The sequence below is a fragment of the Colletotrichum fioriniae genome, assembly GCF_027942845.1.
Source record: "Colletotrichum fioriniae strain IMI 355084 chromosome Unknown scaffold_8, whole genome shotgun sequence".
In the NCBI taxonomy this organism is placed as follows: domain Eukaryota; kingdom Fungi; phylum Ascomycota; class Sordariomycetes; order Glomerellales; family Glomerellaceae; genus Colletotrichum; species Colletotrichum fioriniae.
In genome coordinates this window covers 1,882,831-1,902,555 of record NW_027076844.1, presented here as the reverse complement: position 1 = coordinate 1,902,555, position 19,725 = coordinate 1,882,831, and the positions used below count along the sequence as shown (strand labels likewise).

At 49.9% G+C, this 19,725-nt stretch overlaps 4 protein-coding genes across 4 annotated transcripts; 1 reads left to right on the top strand and 3 right to left on the bottom strand.

The window, feature by feature from the left end:
* Positions 1–655: 655 nt before the first annotated feature.
* N0V96_007300 (uncharacterized protein) lies at positions 656–4,919 on the top strand (the record flags this gene model as incomplete). Its single annotated transcript, XM_053191438.2, has 10 exons — positions 656–835; positions 901–1,040; positions 1,099–1,295; positions 1,437–1,819; positions 2,040–2,157; positions 2,222–2,531; positions 2,830–3,370; positions 3,428–3,711; positions 3,777–3,901; positions 3,961–4,919. 10 exons carry the CDS (start codon positions 656–658, stop codon positions 4,917–4,919), a joined length of 3,237 nt encoding a protein of 1,078 aa, XP_053051000.2.
* A 6,642-nt stretch (positions 4,920–11,561) lies between these two features.
* N0V96_007299 (uncharacterized protein) lies at positions 11,562–13,080 on the bottom strand (the record flags this gene model as incomplete). Its single annotated transcript, XM_065757987.1, has 2 exons — positions 11,562–11,684; positions 11,728–13,080. The coding sequence occupies 2 exons, from the start codon at positions 13,078–13,080 to the stop codon at positions 11,562–11,564; spliced, it is 1,476 nt and encodes a 491-aa protein (XP_065613510.1).
* Positions 13,081–14,670: 1,590 nt separating this feature from the next.
* TEP1 (Telomerase protein component 1) lies at positions 14,671–16,607 on the bottom strand (the record flags this gene model as incomplete). The annotated part of the gene is made up of 2 exons (XM_053191436.1): positions 14,671–16,444; positions 16,510–16,607. The coding sequence occupies 2 exons, from the start codon at positions 16,605–16,607 to the stop codon at positions 14,671–14,673; spliced, it is 1,872 nt and encodes a 623-aa protein (XP_053050998.1).
* An 826-nt stretch (positions 16,608–17,433) lies between these two features.
* POM33 (Transmembrane nucleoporin) lies at positions 17,434–18,574 on the bottom strand (the record flags this gene model as incomplete). Its single annotated transcript, XM_065757986.1, has 4 exons — positions 17,434–17,987; positions 18,047–18,270; positions 18,417–18,432; positions 18,475–18,574. 4 exons carry the CDS (start codon positions 18,572–18,574, stop codon positions 17,434–17,436), a joined length of 894 nt encoding a protein of 297 aa, XP_065613509.1.
* Positions 18,575–19,725: the final 1,151 nt, after the last annotated feature.

Here is a 19,725-nt window from a genome sequence, read left to right as displayed (position 1 = left end):
GATGCAGTGGCTCCGTGTCGCGTAATTATTCATTCATACAACAGGTTGCAGCCGTGGCTGGTCTCTTCCATGATAGGCGGCGGCTATGTGAGACACGCATGCTCCCGCTGCGAGTTCGAGCAGAGCCCGCCCGGATCTAACCAACTACGGCAGCACGGTATGCATGAGAATCAAATATACTCAATAATTCACACAGTAATTCGTTGGTTTTGTGCACGGGAATGCAACTTCCAGTTGATCGGAACCTAGCTAAGATGATACCGGTGAGTGTGTGGAAAGCATTCCCGTGAGGGGAACATTGAAAACTGGCATCATAGGAAATGCAAGGCCTGACCGGTCAAGACACTCGATGAAAGCTTTGCATGAGTATGTGTGAATACACGAAGGTCCTAGAAGGCGAAAGCGGTCGTTGATCGCCAGCCTGCATATTGTCGTTTTGTCATCGCGAAACTGCGAAATGCAGTGCCATCTACCCATTGGTATAACCGCGAAAGAGTCGAAAGAAGTCTCAATGAGAGTCAGAATACGGCCACGGTAGGAAGTTTGGGCCGAAGGGTATTTATAAGACTTCTCTTCTCGCTTTCAGTTGCGGAACAAGGCGCCCAGCTTATTGCTGAAACTCATCGACCACCCACTTAAGACTTCTTCTTCCATCATGACTTCCAAGAACACCGCGTACAATACCAAGGCCACCTACGAGGATGAGTCTCATCAGATCATCTCGTCGTACTTCATTGGTCCCCAAGCCGAGAACCTTCCATACTTCAAGAAGAACATCAACATCATATTAGATGAACTTGAGAGTGCGCGAAAGAGTTACTACCCTGAAGATGGAGTGTGTTACTAAGAGACTCAACTGCGTGATAAGTACAGAACGGTCATGATGCTGATATTAAACAGAATTTCATCGATGGGCAAACACAGAACACGCCTGCTTTCCGCAATTCCATGGACAAGCTCCAGAATGCCGTTCGGAAGGCCTCCAACATCTTGGGCAAGTCAAGCATACCGTTCTGGTCCCCTCGTTATGAAGCTCACATGTCAGTGCTTTTCTCTTAGACTCTTCTTAGCGTGCCATTCCTGAACTGATCGACTTAGGTGCACTGACCTGACCATGCCTTCTATGCTGGGTTACTTCATGACGATGCTCTACAATCCAAACAACGTCGCGTTCGAAGCCAGTCCACTGTCAACCTTGGCAGAGATAGAAGTAGGCGAGCAGCTGTGCGACCTCTTTGGTTACAACATTAAGGAGGACAACGCCGAAGCGCCTACCTCCTGGGGCCATGTGACTTGTGACGGGACCGTTGCTAATCTGGAATCCATGTGGTAAGATTCTTGAGTCTCTACAATACTGTCGCACACTGATAATCAATTTGCAGGGTCGGTATGTATCAACTCTCAACTTACAATATCAGCTATTCATACTTTCCCAGCTCGCAACCTGAAGTTCTATCCACTATCGCTTCGCAAGGCCTTTGGGAATGGCGAGGCACTCAACTTCCTGTCGGAGGCTTTCAAAGTTGAGACTTGCAAGGGCGAAACCAAGTTATTCACTGATCTATCAACTTGGGATTTGCTCAACTTGAAGCCATCTGACATTCTTGATCTACCTGATCGACTCTATCAGGAGCATGGCGTGTCCAATGCATTCCTTTCAGACGTGATGAAGAAGTTCACCATCCAGTCCACTGGCAAAGATGAGCTGGAGCGAGAGTTTGGGCTTGATCTACCAGGCCAATACATGTTGTCGAACACCAGGCACTACTCTTGGCCCAAGGGTGCTGGTAAGGATACTCCCCTCTCCTTCAGGCGGCTGGTAGGATTCTGGTAACATTCGAATATTCTAGCGATCAGTGGTTTGGGCTCCGATAATGTTATCGGCATTCCAGTTGATGAGGGGGCGCGCCTTGATTTGGGCGTATTAGAAAAGAAACTGCAGGAGAATCTTGACAAAGGACAACCTGTTTATGCGGTGGTTGCTATCATAGGTTCTACTGAAGGTAAGACAGAGCCGACCGAGCATGCTGGGTTGACAGAAAGCTTACTTTACTCCTCCAGAGGGTGCCGTGGACTCTCTAAGCGGTGTTCTAGCCCTGCGCAAGCAATTCCAAGCCAAGGGGTTGTCTTTCGTTGTTCATGCCGACGCCGCCTGGGGTAAGTGTCTCGAGCCTTCCGAAATTGACTCCGTTTGCAACTGTACGCGCTAACTTCATTTCAGGTGGATATTTCTGCTCCATGTTGCCAAAGGACTATCGACCTGGAGATGTCATGAATCTCCCCACTGACATGGGTGCGGCCGATGGCTTTGTGCCGGATGCGACACTTCGCGCCCAGACTCAGGATGATTTGTTCGCCATGCGCTTTGCCGACTCCATTACTGTCGATCCCCATAAAGCAGGCTATATCCCTTACCCTGCTGGCGGCCTTTGCTACCGTGACAATCGTATGCGATTCTTGGTCACCTGGACAAGTCCTTATTTGTCGCGAGGCTCGGTCACCAGCATTGGCATCTACGGTGTTGAAGGAAGGTGAGTCTACCTATTGGAAGAGGTGTATCAGTGATGGAGAGAAAACTAATCATGCATATGTACTATCAGTAAACCCGGTGCCTCTGCAGTCTCGACATGGTTGTCCAACAGGACAATTGGTCTTGATGCCAAAGGCTATGGTGCCTTACTTGGAGAGGTTACTTGGACTTGCAGCAGGGTATGTCTCATTCACTTTTCTCGATCACTATCAAATTCGCCGTTCTGTATTTCAATGCCCGACGCTAAAGCACTCGATAAAGCTGTCAGCAGAATGGGCAGCGTTGACAGACTCCAAAAGCCCTTTCGTCTGCGTGCCTTTCAACATGCTCCCATCTGAACTTGAGTCGAACCCAACCGAAGAGAAGATCGAGGCCGAAAAGAAACGTATTCGGGACGAGATTGTCAAAAAGACGAACGCTTCCATTATTGCCGAAGACGAAGCAAGACCGGATGACCAAAAGGTCATGAAACTCCTGAGAAGTCTGGGCTCAGATCTCAACATCAACGCCTTCGCGCTGAACTTCCGTTACGAAGACGGACGATTGAACGATGATATTGAAGAAGCCAACTACCTCATGCAGAGAGTCATTGAGGCCCTTTCAGTTGACAGTCCGGACGACGATCCCACCAAGATTCCACTCTTCTTGACCTCCACCGAATTCTCAGATGAACTGTACGGAGAGTGCAAGGCAAATTACGTCAAGAGACTCGGCCTAGAGCAGAGTTCACTAGACTTGATGGTGTTGCGGAACGTCGTCATGTCCCCATTCCCTACTGACGGGAACTTCACAAATCAGCTCGCTGACATCTTCTACGATGTCGTCGCGAAGGAGACTGAGGTTTGTTCTTGAGGATTCTCCATCGTTTCGATTCAGTCGCTGACATGCCTTTTGCAGATCGTCCGCAAGCGCAACACGCCGGCGCCGGACTTCCACAGCTTCCTCATTCAGGGCACAGAGGAGATATACCTGATCCATCTACCCATGTTCCATGTAGCGAACCACCGACAGCAACTGATTGTTAATGCGAGCTTTGATGAGAAGTCGAAGGCCAAGTACATTGCTCTGAAGAAGTCGAACCCCACCGAGCCGATGCTGCTTGTGACTCAACGCAAGGTTATGGCCAAGGATGTCATCGAGCAGAAGGGGCACTTCGATGGTCAGATCATGACAAAAGAGTCGTAAGTTTAGCATGGCAACTCGTGGCATGTTTTGTGTCAGAAATGGACCCAACTGACAGTTTTAGCGGCATCATCCTCCAAGATGTTTGTGTTCAGTTGGGGAAGACCATCGTTAGCCGCCCATTGAACTCCAAGTATCGCCTAGACAAGTACCCAGACACTTTCATGCCATTTTACCTCTACGGAACTCGTAAGTGTATTTACACTGCCAGTCTTACCTCTGACGTTCGGCTCACAAAGTTCATACAGCAAACGAAGCAAACATTGATCACGTCATTACTCGCGCGCCGAACACGCAACTATCCGCGGGACGCTGTAAGCTCAACTTCTACAAAAAGGTGGACGACTCAATCTGGAAGAAACCCTTAGTCCTTCTAATTGAGGACGTTCGCGAGGCGCCCATGCAGCCATTCCCATCGAACATTGAGATCGGTAGCAAGAATGCTGCCATCATTCCCCAAGACGATTTCTATCGTGAGAACACTGCCAAAGAAAGTGAAAAGAACCCCGAGTCTCAGAATGACAAGAACACTTCCTCTAAAGAAGGCTTCAAGATTAGTGTCCCTGGCATGTCTTTCTCAGTGTCAACCAAGGACAACAGTTCCCAGCCCAAAGGGTACGGTGCCCCTGGATATGGTTCTCAAGGTTATGGTTCCCAAGGTTATGGCTCTCAGGGCTATGGCTCTCAGGGCTATGGTTCTCACGGCCACGGATCTCAGAGTTACGGATCCCAAGGTTACGGATCTCAAGGGCACGGTTCCGCAAAGGATGCCGACTGCCGCGATTGTGGTAACGGTAATGGGAGCAACAACAGTGGCGGGAAGGTAACCTCCAGCAACAGCAAGTCAGGTGGCGGCAACGAAAACAGTGTTCCCAAAGTTCACAAAGAGGATGAGTCCAACAAGCCTCACACTTCGGTAACAATTGTCAACAGTGGAACGCGGAGTGGCGCTGCCAAGGGGTCCAACTTTTTCTTCCGGCCGGGTGCAACTTTCAAGGTTGGAGTTTGGGAAGATGGTGACCGTTCTAATGCTAGTTCCAATTACGCGAGCTTTGAGTTGGGCAAGTTCGTTGGGCGAGGCGAACTCACTCTTTGGGAGAGTGTATACGTGGATAGTGAGGCTATGAACCTCGACCCCTTCAAGAAGGTTGAGAAGGTCGCTGAGTGGCGTCACGAGTTTGACAAGATTGGAAAGGAGTTGGACTAAGCCTCTAGCAAGGTCTTGATTCTGGGGTCATTCTGAGACGGGGTAGTCCACGGTATCGACTGTTATACGCACTCGTCTTATACAAAATTGATCATTTGAACCCACTCCTGAGATCTGGTTCCTATTTTGTGATTAACAGCACGTAAATCAACCGATTGAAGATGCTGACTAGAAAGCAGTTAACGAAACTGATGAGTAGGTCAAGTTTTCATAGAAGCTCGTCGTCGGCTCGCCTGTCTGGTCTCTAGAATCACTTGAACGAGCCCGACTAATCTCCCTTTGCAGATATGACGCCATGTTGCACGTTTTAAAAGCACTTTCCTGGTGGTCACCACTAGTTTGCATACTTCTTAACTAAGACTACACGAATATCGGCCCATAAAAGTGGGTAGCCCCAAAGGAATGGGTGCAGACCAGCGAACCTACCGGCCATTGTTGTCTAGCCACTATTTTCTCCTGCTGATGATCCCCTTATCTTCGAGGAACATATGCTAGTAAAACTCCTTATACCTCTGCATCTCATCCAACAAGCGTCCAACAATCTTGTCCCTCTGTGCGATAGAGAGATCCGGTCTCCATGCAATGGCTGCTGCCATGTAGTGAGCGACACGGACAAAAGAAGGTCCCTGGCTTGCGGTGGGCCGGGGTATGAACTTCTTGTGGACAAGAAGTGTGAATGGGCGACTGTACCGGTACTGTACCGGTCTTCATACTTCTTTTATCTCTGCTTTGCAAATTTTTGCCAGCTGTCACACGTCCATAAGATACAAGGCTGACCCCAAGGCGCACGAAACCTGAGCCTGGCCACGAACAAATTGGCCAACTCTGCCAGCTCCCATTAATAGGTGACGAAATCAACAACGTTAATTTCCCCGTAGCAGCGATCGTTGGGATCATGGCCGTGGATCTCTTGCTGGAACTTGGTAGAAAGACCGGGGCCCCAACTTACATCCCAATCACCTGGGCATGTAAAGCTGAAAACCCGAGCCACCTCCTTGACGTCATTGCTAACCGGGTCGTTGTGTATCGCTTGACTGATCTCAAAATAACGCCTACGATTTTCTTCTGGTCTTTCAATCCCAGCTGCTCTGTACGTAGCTTTGGGGTTCTCCGGATCATCCGGCACGGGAAGCCCAGTACAGGTGTAATCCTCGAGCTGATTCGGCCGATCTCTAAGTGCTCTGACGGGATACCCGGACGTCCGTCCCATGTCCAGCCCCACTGATAATGAAGGGCCCCAAATGTAAACAGGTTGCTCTCCCAGGTATCGTATCTGCCTCTTAGAGTGTCGCAAATCGATCGGCAAAAAGCATTGTAAGTCATGACCTGTTCCTCGCTTGGATTGTTGGGCTGAAGAGATTTCAGAGAGGGAGAATTTGCCGCGGATGACAAAGCTTTCATTATTGAGCTTGCGAAGATCAAACCATAGTAACGCTTTGTGAGGGAAGTTGAAGCCGGCCAAGAGTTTGACGGCTCCTCATCATTTGCTGCTGCCGACATGGTCGCGTTCACAAGCGGGCGATTTTCTTTGGTCGGCTGAGACATGATCCAGCTACCCAAAAAACGAGCTGCTGTGAATAGGGTTACACCGAAATTGTCTGCAAGTACGCCGCTGAGCATTGTAGGCACTTGGAGGCTTTCATGTCTCTCGGAGAAAGACTGTCAAGGAAATCATAATCAGACTTTTCGGCCAGCAGCTGCGAATCATGAGCAGCAGTCATCTGTACATTCAACCTTCTCCCATGGTAAGCTTGAAAAGGTATATTGATTCAGATGCGGGTTGGGTACTACACCGTATAAAAGAGCCAAGTTCTCGTACTTGTGACTCACAAAGAATTTATATTCTTCGGTAACATGGTACTCAGAGCATCGCAGGGTAAAATGTGTCCCGCCCCTTTTGGATCTCAAGTAAAACTGCCGACTTCGCCACCATGACCGATACAGAAGAAGGCGGGGGAAGACAAACATTCCAAGCCTAGAGAGCCTGTTGTGACCATCCCAGGCGGGGATAGCCGCTTCGACAAGGCCGTCGAGTTGTATGCAGTTCAGAAAACCCAGTGGGATAGCGGCCGCGTGGCGACTTTCACGGTCAACGAAAAGGCCAAAGTGGAAGCGAAGGCTGGATACGGCCGTGATGAGCATTCAACTCCTTGAAATTATCAGTATTTTTAGAAGATCTTCCGCAAGTTTGATAGAGGTCTAGGAGGCGGCTTGATCCCACCACGAGCCAGCGAAGGGCCATAGAGGTGGCTTGTTCTTATTGTTCTTATTGTTCTTATTATCCTCGTTATTTTTCTTACCCTTATCCTTCTTATTCTTGTTACTATTTCTTATAATTTCTATAAATACTTTTGATCTCTTTTTACATATTCCGTATAGAATATCCTCTAGAGAAAAAGAATCGTAAAGTAGGTAGACTTGATGATTATTATTAGCCAGCATTCGGATTCTAGTCTTCACTTCACTTCGGTGTCATTAACCGTTCTCCAACCAAACGTTCTTGATCCATTCGCCATGTCTGAGCGACAGGGAATCCCCAGCACCGGCTCCGATACCAACCAGCTCACAAGTCCACAATTTGGAAAGACCTATAAGAAATAATGCACTTTCTTCTATAAGAACACCGACGGACAAACCATCGCCAATAGATCGACCCTAGGCTTAGACTCTAGGCTTTTCCGAAGTCCGCGCGGTTCTTAGCAGCTACAAAGCCGATGAAGACAATTGCACTTCTAAAAAGGGCTTGTGATCATAACCTCCGAAACTTGTTGATCATTCCTCGCATTAATGAACGCTCAATCGCAGCTCCCATTAGATAGCATGCAGCGTCCCAACGAGAGTTCAATCAGCTTTTACGAAACAGTTCTTTATTCTTTTCAATCTAGGATCTCCATTCTCCCAAGCGGATTTCCCATCTAGCTCTGGCTTTCTTGTACAATCCTAATCTTCTCATACCTTTCCTTCTCGTACATTGACCGAAGGACATCTAGAAACCGGGGCACCCAGAACAACAGGGCCACGACTTGCCCAAAGGACCAACCATTCCGACCAACAGGTATTGATACACAAGGCAGAGAAAGAATGCAACAGTCGCCAAAGATAGTACGGCGAAAGAGAAAAATGGGTTGATGAATGATGCATGTGATCCACAAGATTGCTTGCTTCGGCGTATGCCATTGTGCTTCGAGGGCGGTAGCTCGCTGACGGAGTGTTTCCTCTGTTGTCTGAATAAGCCCAGCTGCCTGGTGACCAAGACCGGTAGCACTAGTGTAGTCCATATCCACGGGAATGTAACAGTATTCATGTTTGCAAATGAATGATTGTCGTAAAAGCCGGAAAGAGAACCAACGGGGTCTGTGCCAGTCAACTGATAGCAAAGGGATATCGCGGAGCTACCACCACATGCCTCAGCACTAAAGAGGCTATTTATGGCTTTGTCCAGAAAAGATCTGTCGTTTTTTGAACTCGAGAGGTTCCTAATAAGTCTGAAAAATGTCACAGTATTAAGCAAATAGCTTGCGAATACTAAAGCAGTCGAGAAGCGTGATCGTACTCCGTGGCTGTAAAGCAACATGATAGTAAATACTGGCGAGAGAAAGCCAATGATAGGTGTAAGATCAGAGCATATCCGTTCGATGGATCGATATCATAAGGTTGCGTGATGAATGTAGCGATGGCTAAAGAGACTACGCTCAATGGTCAGCTGATAATCCAGCATAACGGATGTATGGCGATTTATGGGAGGTCAAAACTTACTGCCGAACAGCGCTTGAACTCTCAAGAATGTCTCTAACGGACTTCTCAAACTATCTTTAATCGTCTTCTCTCTGCCGACGACGCCCTCAACAATTGCAGTCCGACAGACACCACAATAGCCGAGGCGCAGATTACAAGAACCACAGCTTGAAGGCAGTACGAAATAAGTACATAATGAAAAGCCGAGTCAATATTTGATATTCCGAACCCTCAGTAGTTATATCGGGCGAAGAACTGACACCACTGCCTAACACGTCTTGGTTCACGTAAGTTAAAGAGCAAGTATTGTCGCAAAGCCTCAAAACACAGTTCAGAAAACCTGATTCTTGGTCATAGTCAAAGGCCATTGAAGATGGCAGCAACTGGGATGCAGAGCATGCCTCGGCGCAGACAGTAGGTTTCCGCGTTTGTTCGCATGTTGCAGCGAAGCAGCTTGCCATGTTTGCGGCAATCTTGAACAAGTCTCTGGAGTCATTCGTCGAAATGTGCGGGGTGAAGTAGAAGTTCCCTTCTGCAACAGCAAAGTTCGTAGCAAATGCAAGGTTGCTGCAAGTGCCGAAGAGAGTCACGTTCGCCACCTGTGTCTCTGATCACCCGTAACGTAAAAGATCTAATGAGGGGACACGCTAACGGCAGCGGAGATTCCATCGGAGCCGGGGGTAGTGTTTCCCGCACAGAAGAATAAGCTTTGTACCCTTCTCTTTCGTGATCGGTGGGAAGGGAAGTTTAGCCTGCATGTACGGATGGGGTTTTAGGATTTCTACTGATATGGCCGAAAAGATGGCAGCATTTCTGAGAGGAACGCAGGCAAATGAGTCGTGCCTTTCTTCTGGTTGTTAAATAGGAGTTCTCGGAGCGGTGGGGTTTGAAAGGAGCCTATTACATTGGGCCACCCAATCTTTTCGAATGCGTCCTTACTAGCGGAGGCTTCGGTAATCATTTACATCCGGTAATACTTTGTGTCCTTGGAGTGGCTTAGCTTGTGGAGAAAGTATTCTTCAAGCGCCTCCGCCTCCTTCCCCTCCCATTGACAACTCATTTCAAATCGCGCAGTCTCGTCGCAGTTACTCTCCAAGCCTTTTACGTTGCAATATTGGGGTATGATCAATAATATCTAAAGGACTAATCATTCGAAAATAAATTTCGGGAAACAATACTCTAACTTGAAGCTATGATATTGGAATAATTACTTCTCACTCAGTTCTAGAGCTTATCTATCTTTATCCTTTATTCCAAATAGCCTTTGTAAACCCCCTATCCGCTTGGTAGTTGATGGTTGTTGTTTGACTAATTCTTGCTCTAGCTCCCTTTTTCCTGTGCTTGTAGACGGTTGTTGTTCACTTCTAGTCAACGGCTCGTTTGCGTTGGAGGAATGAGTCGAATATAAAGCCCGACTTGGAGCCTGGAAAGTGCTGGGACTTGACGATGCTTCTGTATCTGAACTTTGATAGGATGGCGGCCTCTGAACATGAGTTGAAAAGTGCTCTGTAGTTGGTCGTTCGCCTATAGTACTCACGGCGTGATTTGAGGTTCCGTGTTGAGTTATGGTTCTTGCTCGGCTTGGTACCGAAAGTTCGTGTGCCCCTTTTCTAGGCCCTTATGCTGGTAGAAGTTCAAATAGTCTTTGTTCTGGCATTGGATTCACAGCTAATTTTCAATATGCCAAGTGCGAAGGGAGGGGGGGACTTTCACTCGCTGGCCTGCCGTTATGCGTCAGCGTTATAGCTGATAGCAAGCCTGTCGCAATAAGATAACTTCCAGAAGAAACGAGAGAATGTACAGGCTTTATTCCTTCTATGGGTAGGTAGACAGAAGTGCCCTACTAGATACATCTCTAAGAACAAAAGTGAGGATATTGAATAAGGTAGATGTATCCTGCCTATTCCAGGCTGATCCCAACAAAGCAAGAGAAGTTCTGAGAGTCCAACTCTGAAGTGTTTGAAGGCCCGATAGGGGAATATCACACTTACCAGTTGGTATTATCCTCGTCACAAGGAGTTGTCCGAGTTACCACCCCGTCGAAAGTTGGATGCGGTAACAGACGCCTAGAAGTTGCGTCCAATGTGTCGTTCCTAGTAAATTGCTCGGGATCAACATAGGCATCCATCCAGCATATCAGGCAGCCACAGTCGGGCAGCAGTTCGACCGCACGCAGCGGTACTACAGGTCTCCTCTTAATAAACCCGAGCTCGGATAGCTTTCGACGAAACGCAAAGAGGCTTGAATCAATAAGTCTAGGCTGTGCCGGACGCCACGTCCGTAGTAGTAGCAAGGCCACTTCCGTATTCCTTGTCTCTATGTCCACGGTGAAATCTATCAGAGCCCCTCTCGCTAGCAGTAGCTTCACAATGCTTGTATTGCCAGCTTTGTATGCTCGTTCTAGTGGACTTCCGTAAACCACGCCTGACCTTCTGATTGAGGCTTTAATGCTTGCACCCCTCTCCAGCAACAACTCTGCAACTGCATAATGGCCTCGAGCACATGCTGACTCTAATGCGGTCTCACCGTTTCTCACGAGATCAATAGTGGCCTTGTTCTCGAGTAGAATGTAGATGGTTTTCATGTGACCCTGAGAACATGCCGCATGGAGGGGGCTACCCTCGTGACCACCTTGGAGGTTGATGTCCGCGCCTTCTTGAAGAAGCAGCTTGACAGTGCTACTTTCGCCGTATAGACACGCATTATGAAGTGCATACTTGGTGGACTCTGCCACGGAGCGCGGCATTAAACGTCGTTTTTCGTGATAAAGTAGTATTTTGACGATATCCGTATGGCCGTTACTCGCCGCTTGAGCCATCGGGTTAAATAGTGATCGATCCGTTGAATCAGCTCCTTTCCTGAGTAGAAGCTCGACGATACCTTTGTGGCCGCTTCTACAAGCCGCACTCAGAGGTTTTTCATGTAGTTGTACGGCAAAGTTGACATCACCACCATGATCCAAGAGCTTTCGGACAACATCTTCGCGTCCTTTGGCACAAGCCAAAGCCAGCGGAAGACCATTTCGGCCTGCTATATTGATGTTCGGCATGTGACTCAGCAGCAGGTCGATCACCGCGAGATGGCCCTGCTCGCATGCGAGTCCCAGCTCGGTCGCCATAAGTGGAGGCATTCTTTCAATGTCCCTAGCGTCAGCAATGATTTTCTTGAGAAGCACATCATCGCCTTCGTATGCTGCTTTTTCGCTCATCGAGAAGATTGGTTCAATGAATGTGCTCTTGCTGATGAATCTGAATGTAGCGGCACCTATCGTGATGGCAGCGAGGGTCTCTTGGGCTACGGTAGCGTCGGCGCCGCCAGAGAATCCTTGCTCGCGCAGCTTGGACAATGCGCGGTCTGCATCACCAGGGAAATCGAACACAAGGCCCATTTTGCCCTCGATCTGAATCGCGAACCGAGTCTGCTCGTCTTGACCGTCTATCATACTACATTCGTCCCTCATATTCCCTTCTTCCCCAATGCTAGAGTTCGAGACGACATTTTGCGTGTCCATGGTATATGTCAAATCCTTCATCGCTGCCAACCATTGGTTGATTCTTTCATTTGTGATGCGTGGACCTTCGGGAATATTGGGGCATGTTGGATTCGAGACCATGTTGGGAAAAGCTTCTCCGTATGTGTTTGCCTTGAAACTTGCATTAAGCTTCTTCACGGACTCGATCATTCTCTTCCGATATTCGGTAGCAAAGGTTTTACGCCCACGAGATTTCTCCAGCCAGTCGTAATAGGAGACACCGTTGAGGAGTTCGCGTCGATCCAACCCAAACTCTTGATCGATCCAAGACCGTGCGGCAATTTCAGCGAGGGGATCATCGGCAACTACAATATCAGATCGGGGATATAGGCCGCCATGGATAGCTCGTAAGGCCGCCGAGATTCCGTTTTCGTCTGTATCGGCATCTTTCCATGCTTCTAGTCGTGACGTTTGCCAGTTTGCCTTGTAGTTTTTATGGTCTATGATGTAGTCAGGCAGCCTTGTGCACGAGCTGAAGAGTAGCTCGGAGTTCTTTTCCCGCAGCTCCAATGCAACATCTATCAAGACTCGATCAACTCGGCTCTCGAACTTGACCTTTTCGTCTCTAATCAGCTTGCCGTTGAGAGGATTCTTCGCCTCATCTGTTTCCCGGTTGTAGCCAAGCCCTAGGCCACTATGCGTAATCTCGAGTATGAAATTGTACGGCTTGTCCTTCGCTTCTATTCCAACATATGACATGATTTGCCTCTTCGCAATATCGTGGATGTGCTCGTAGCTTCTTTTGTCCCAATGGATATTGACCGGCTCAGCCTCCATTGCAAGATCAATAATCGGCTGAGCATGGAACACCATGACCATAGCGGGAAACATAGGCAGCTGCTTCTTCTCGAAGTAATTATATCCGTATTGTGCGCAGGAAGCCGCTTCAACCATCCTGATGAGATGATCGAATGACCTGTAAACCACATTATAGCCTTTAAGCACCACCGACTGGAAAATGCTATGGACCAGTGGTGGCCCTTTTGCTCTCCCATTTGCGTGCTTGGAGATATGGAAAGAATAATAAGGTATCGCGTTGGCCAGATCATTGTCCCGAAGATCGTATTGAATGGTAAGACCTTTACTGTCAAACTTTTCTCTCCACAGCACGTCGAACAGCGCTAACACCTTCTCATTGGTTTCCAGGTATGAGCTAGCAAGGTCTGGTGGTCCCAAGGTCCCTGGCTGGTCTGGCATTGCTGGCTGACCAAATATACTTGGGTCAAGAATGGGATTTTTAATGTTCCTCGTCACGAGAGCTGTCTTGTATCTCTCATGTGGAGAGATATGAGCCCACGGCTTGTCGTGACGCGTGACGCGCCTTGCAATTGGTTCATGTGCTACGACCGCCGTCCTTAGGGTTTCGGGTACGAATCCGTCAATCTCGTGGAGAAACAGTCCCTGGCTGATGCCGTTGTCGATGGCAGCAAATGAGTTTTCGACAATTCTGGAAGCCCGCTCGTAGAGCCCACGATGACAAAAGACAAGACCAAACTCGGAGCGTAGAGGCCTCTCAATGATTGGATTGAGCAGCAGGTTTCGCGGGCTGAATGTTTCCTTCTGTGTTTTCCACACATAACCATCAGGCAGTGAAGGCCACTCTCGGCGATGCTGGAAGACTTGGGCCATAGACCCGGGGTTGCAAGGGTCCAGGCTAATGTTGCTCATCTTACGACTAACTGAATTGGTTTAAGAATATTTCTATCGGTTCCCTGATCATGAAAAAGATTCACAGGCTACAAAAATTGAATGGGAGTACATTAAGAGTGAGCATCGAGACTTCAGAGGCGTTTGAATCTATATTTCATTCCATCAACTGCTAGATGGCGTGATCACAAGCATCTCCAGTTTTTGTCCCACCCTGCCCTCACTCGAACTTTTCTCATAGGCGGATATAAGGGGATTTAGAACGGATCAATAGATAATTTGCTGCTGCCCCTCATAAGAGCACCCACTTTTGTAGTGAACCCATCTCGCAGTCGATGTGGCAGGGCTATAATGCTCCTGGATGTCGTCCAGCCTTGGCTCAGTTTGACCCTTGACAAAAGGCTGCCGATCCAGTTAGTCACTTTTTGGTGAGTCTTCCGAAACGAGATATATGTGTTTCATCAGGGATCCTGCTTCTAGAATTCAGTTGCATTAAGATGGGGGAGTGACTATTTTTACAGTATATTCCTATTTAATATACCCACCGAGTACTGGTCTACGCTTGAGCAATTAGCACGAAAATAAGAATTAATTTGAATTAGTATTTATAGCTTAGTTCTGTATTTAGAGCGTGTTGTGATAAAGGACTCGTAAAGCACTAGTGCTTCATCGCGAATTTGAATCTCGTTGGCAAAAACATAGCCAGTGAAGAAGTTCGTGAATGGAATTAATCGTCTATAGCCATCCTTCCCCTCATCATGGTATCAACAACCCAGAAATATGCATACATGAAACAACAACGCTCTACACAAGCGCCGCAACCCGCACTTTAGATGCTCACTTCTTCATCTTCGTGCTCCCAATCGCCGTCGTCCCGCTCGCGGTGTCAGGAGAATCCAGCAACTCGGGACCAGGATCCGCCTGCTTATTCAGACTCCCCTCTCCAACCTCCCTCTCCACCTTCTTCACGTCAACATCCTCGGCATCGAGCTGCTCCTCGCCAAACGGCCCGCTCGTCTTGACACCCTCCATTGAATCCGTATCATTACCATCCTTGCCGCCGCTCAACACGCCCGCGTCGTCCTTGACGCTACTCGCACGGCTCACGTCCGCGCTCTCGGGGCTCTCATTCCTCAATCCAAGATGCTTCTCAGCGACGGGGTCCTCCTTGTTGTGACCCTTCCAATCAGCAGCCTGCATCTGCGGAACTGGTGATCCAGACGATGGCTCATTGATGATCTCGCCGGCCGCCGGCGCAATCACCTCGTCGCCGCCGTCTTCGGCCCGCTGCGAGTCTGCCACGCGCCAGACAACGGCGATCTTGTCGAAGGCGCGGGAACCTTTACGGCTAGACCCCTTGATGCCGTCCATGGCATCCCAGCTAATCTCGAAAACGCCGCTGGCGTCAGCTTTGCCGTCTTGTTCGGGGCCGTTGCCCTCGAAGAAGACGTTGAACCAGACGTGGGCGACCGCGGTCACCATCGTGAGGCCCATGGAGGACGAGGTGCGATTACGGCGTTCCACCGAAATATTGACGTCGCTATTGGGAATGTGGATGGGCTCTGTCGGCTTGAGAATAACGGCCATACCGCCGGGCTCGCCGTCTTCACCACCATTCGACTTCCCTTGGGCCTGTGTGCTCGATTGCCCTGCCAACGGAGCATCCGTATCACTTCTCTTCTGAGCCGCGCTCGGCTCCGGTGTCCGGATCAAGGACGTCGTCTTGGCGTTGCGCAGCTTCTTTGACTCGGTTCGCGAAGGCGTGGCATCATTAGTCTCAGCTCCAGAAGCCTCCTTATCCGAGCTGCTCTTGCGAGCGTTATTCGTATTGGTAGGTTCCGACAGCGGTGCCGCAGCAGGCGCCTTCTCCGTAGGCTTGACGCTGACGCTGGCGAGGTCGGATACCATAGACCCGACTCCGCCTCCACTTGGTGTGTCGCTCTGGACGACGATCCTCTCACTCTTCTTAAATGTGTGAAACACCTTGATCTTCTTCCCCTCCTCGGCGAAGCCTTCGACGTCGAACTTGACGCCACTTCGCAAGCCCCAGACATGAATCTCCATGATCTCAATAGCCCGGTCAACGTACTTCTTTCCACCTCGAGTCCACCTGTCGACATATGTAATAGTCCGTAGCTGGCTAGGAATCGAGATACCCGCACCAAACTTGGGCCGCATTCTCCTCTCCGTGAACCTCGTGAGAGCTTCCTCGGGCTTCCATCCGCACTCGGAGATAAGGTAGCTGCAGGATACTGTTCCGCTCCTGCCCTTGCCAGCCTTGCAGTGAACGACGACAACTCTCTTGTCATTACCCTCGGCAGCCTTGTCAGCAGCACTAACGGCAACATTACCCTGCTCGAGATCGCCTCCTTGGAGCCAATTCCGCATGCTGGCCATGATCATGGGAATCAGGCGGAACGGGGGCGGGTGGTGATCAGGCCACGGGTAATGCCGCACACGGCCGTAGACCTCCTCGTCCGGGTACCCCGTTCCCTCTGCGCGGAACTCCCATATCGCCCACTGGTCTTTGTGTTTCGAGTCGAGGAAGGTAACGAGCCGATCGAGCGGGTTTCGGTAAGCTCTTTGGGGATATGTGCCTGAAGGACCAGATCTGTGTCACAAACAAGTTAGCTTTGTCCCTTTGTGATAGTATTTAGTATCCAAGGACTTGCATACGTTGCAATGATGTTGTTGGTGACATAACAAAGATCCAAGTCCGACTCGGCGTGCCGTGCTCGAGGTCCTGCAACGATCTGTCGAAGTAAAGAGGCCATGATGGAGACAAATCTGTTGATGCACCCAGGAAAGCGGAGCAAGGTTTAGGACGAACGGGCGCCAAGGAAATAGGGACTGTTGCAGTGCGTGTAGTATAAATGGACGATCAGGGAAGTCTAACCAAGGCGTCCTCCCTCATGACGGTCTGCTGTGTCGTAGCTGCGCCTTGGTCGCGTGCGGGAAGTGAGCCTTGACGTCGGCCTCCGAGCAGGGAGGGCGACGTCATTCGTAGTGGGGTGAGCCGGGGAAGAGCTGCCGAGCTACGCCACTTCGGGTGTGGCTAGTGCCGTCGTCCGCCCCGGCTTCTTGGCAGCATGTGCTCAGCCCTTGACTTGGGCTGTTGGCATCTCTAACAAATTCCACAAACCGCGAAGATTCAAGGAAAGGATGAAGATAGTTGTGTAGTCATGCGAATTTGGATTTACTGCTCAATCAAAAACTAACAAACAAAGGCCGGAGCCAGTGAGCAAACGGGAAACCTGAAATCATCGTGCGATGCAGAGAGCAACCCGGTAAACCACCAGGCCCCAAACTCGCCTACACTATAATAACCTGAATTACCGGCGAAACACCATGTGAACCTTGGCCGGCCATGAACCTCCCGCTCATTTCTTTTCCTCTGCGACCGTACACTCTCGTTATAAACCTCTTTCTGCGATCGTCCCCTGCAGATAAACACTCTTATTCTGGTTGGCTTGCAACCCGGCTCTTCGCAACGGCGGAGCCGCCTAGACAATCAGCCTCATCTTGAATAAGGCTTTTGCTATTGCACCCTTGAAGGTACTCGTGACTTTTTTGAATCATTTCGCTTGTTTCGCCAATGCTTTACGAAGTCTTCTTGGGGACGGCGGTGCCGCTGAGGTAGCGGTTGGGGTCAGTGTAGGCGTAGAACTGGCGGGCGCCTCCCTTGACGGTCTCCCAAGCCTGGCGGGCGGCAGGGGGAGTGCCCTGGTTGCCGACAGCGGAGTCGACACGGGACTCAAGAAGAGCGAGCGAGTTCTGGACGTGGGTGCTCTGGGTGAAGCGAGCACGGAGGAAAGCGGTGTAGATGGCAATCAAGATCCAGGAGCGGCGCTGGAAGGTGATGGCAGAGAGCAGGAGGCGAACCCAGAGAAGAATCTCGAGCGAGGACACAACAGACATGGAGGCATCGTAGTACTCCTTGACGAAAGCGCCAATCTTGTCGGCGATCGGGTTGTTCGCGTACTGGGCCTTGCCGCTAGGGGAAGCACCAGCAGCGGGCGTGATGGGCTTAGGAGGAGTGATGGTGGGGATCACGTTGGCGCGCGTGTAAGTTGCGACGTGGAAGATCGAGTAGATGGCGTAAGGGAGCATGGCCAGGGGGTACTGGGGGGACAGAAGCCACACCAGGGACATGACTAGGGTCGCAGGGTTAGAAGCGATTCCCCCGCAATGAGAGGGCAAGGATGCAACTCACCAAGGTACTGAACGTTCTCGTCGGCAATCAGGGCCAGAGGGCTCTGAGGAGCCTTGGCTCCAGCCTTACTGCGTGCGCGGAGAGTCTTGTAGACGACGATGCCGTAGGTCAGGGCAGCAGACAGGAATGTGAGTCTGTAGCTGAAGCGGGCGATCCGGCTGTAGTAGTTGAAAGAGATGTAGGAGAAGCCATAACGGATAACGGCGAAAATCAGGGACAAGTGTCTGCAGCATGAATTGTCAGTCAACGTTCGTAGGATAGCGATTAAATTTGTCGATTGTAAGCCCATCGGGCATCTCTGTCTGCGTATTTTGGGTCGTCGGGTTGCAGGGAGAGAGCAGGACGTCATGTCAAGATGGTATGTACATACCCGGCAAACCAAGCGACTGTTGATAGAAATGTTAGCAACTGTTTGTAGCGACAGAGACATGCAGGCGAAAAGACGGGAATCAGCATACATTGCAGGGTCTGGGCCAGAAGCAGAAGCCTCTGGGTTAAAGGGACGTTGGCGGGCGGAGGGGGAGCCATCGTGATGTGTTCTGAGTGCGGCGGCTCTCAAGGGCAGAACAGATGTGTGTGGAATATTCGATGCAGCAGTCGAAATTGGTACTCTGTAGCAATGTCGTAGGAGAAAAGAGAGCTGCGACGGTAAGCTGGTGGTTTTTGTGTCGAGTGAGAAGTTTCTCGGAGATGCAGATGCTGGGTTGACTTTGGGGAAAGCTGGCCAGAATGCGCAAGAAGTTGAAGTGATGCGGCGGCGGGGACTCGAGTGGCTGGTCCAGTGTGCAAGTGTCCAGTGCAGAGGAGACGGAGGGGGTGGAGGGAAGATGGAGCCTGGACCAGCTGAGGAAAGCGGTGGTCGGTGCGTCGGTGCGTCACTGCTTCCTTCTTCGTGCTTCCCTTTGGTCGGTTCCCTCTTTCCTTCCCGTCGCTGGTCCCTCTTTTTTATTTTTATTTTTTTAATTCTTATTTTCTGTGTGGCTACCAGGTATTTTTGAACTTGAATACCGGTACGGATACTCCGTACCTTGGGTACATACCCAAAAATTCCCCAAATTCCAGTCTAGGGTCCCGGACAGAGAAGCGGCAGATCTGCACTCCAACCATGGGCGAGGGAGTGGGATTTGCTCCAGATTTTAAATGACAGACAGGCAAAGACAGGGCTCTCTGGCTTTTGTTTCCGTCTCATCCCAGCGTCACACGGAATACCGTGTTTGGCGAATCAGCGCTGCCACTCACATGCAAAGAGGCTCAATGTTTCCTTTTATTTCGAGTGTTTTGGAATTTCCCGTCTTCAACGGCGGCACAGGAAGGAGATCTGACCGCGAGAACCCAACCGTCCGTCAGGTCAGTGTGAAGATGAGACGACGGGAGAAAATCCGTGCCCCAAGCAGGACAGCAAATATCAGCAAACACCAGGGCCACTAGAAAGCATGTGCATGCAATGCAGAAGGGAGAGCCATCTTGGCGGTACACGCATGTCTCTGTACTCAATGTGTAGTCGGTAATATGAAAATGGAATGATATGGCCAGAGCTCCCTCCAATGACGAATGAATCTGGCAGGGGTATTATGACAAAAGCAGCACGAAATATTTATCCCCTAGATACCTAACCTACGTGTCGATATCGGGATGCAGCTGTGCCTTGGACGGGAGACTTGAGAGTCGAGACTCTTTCA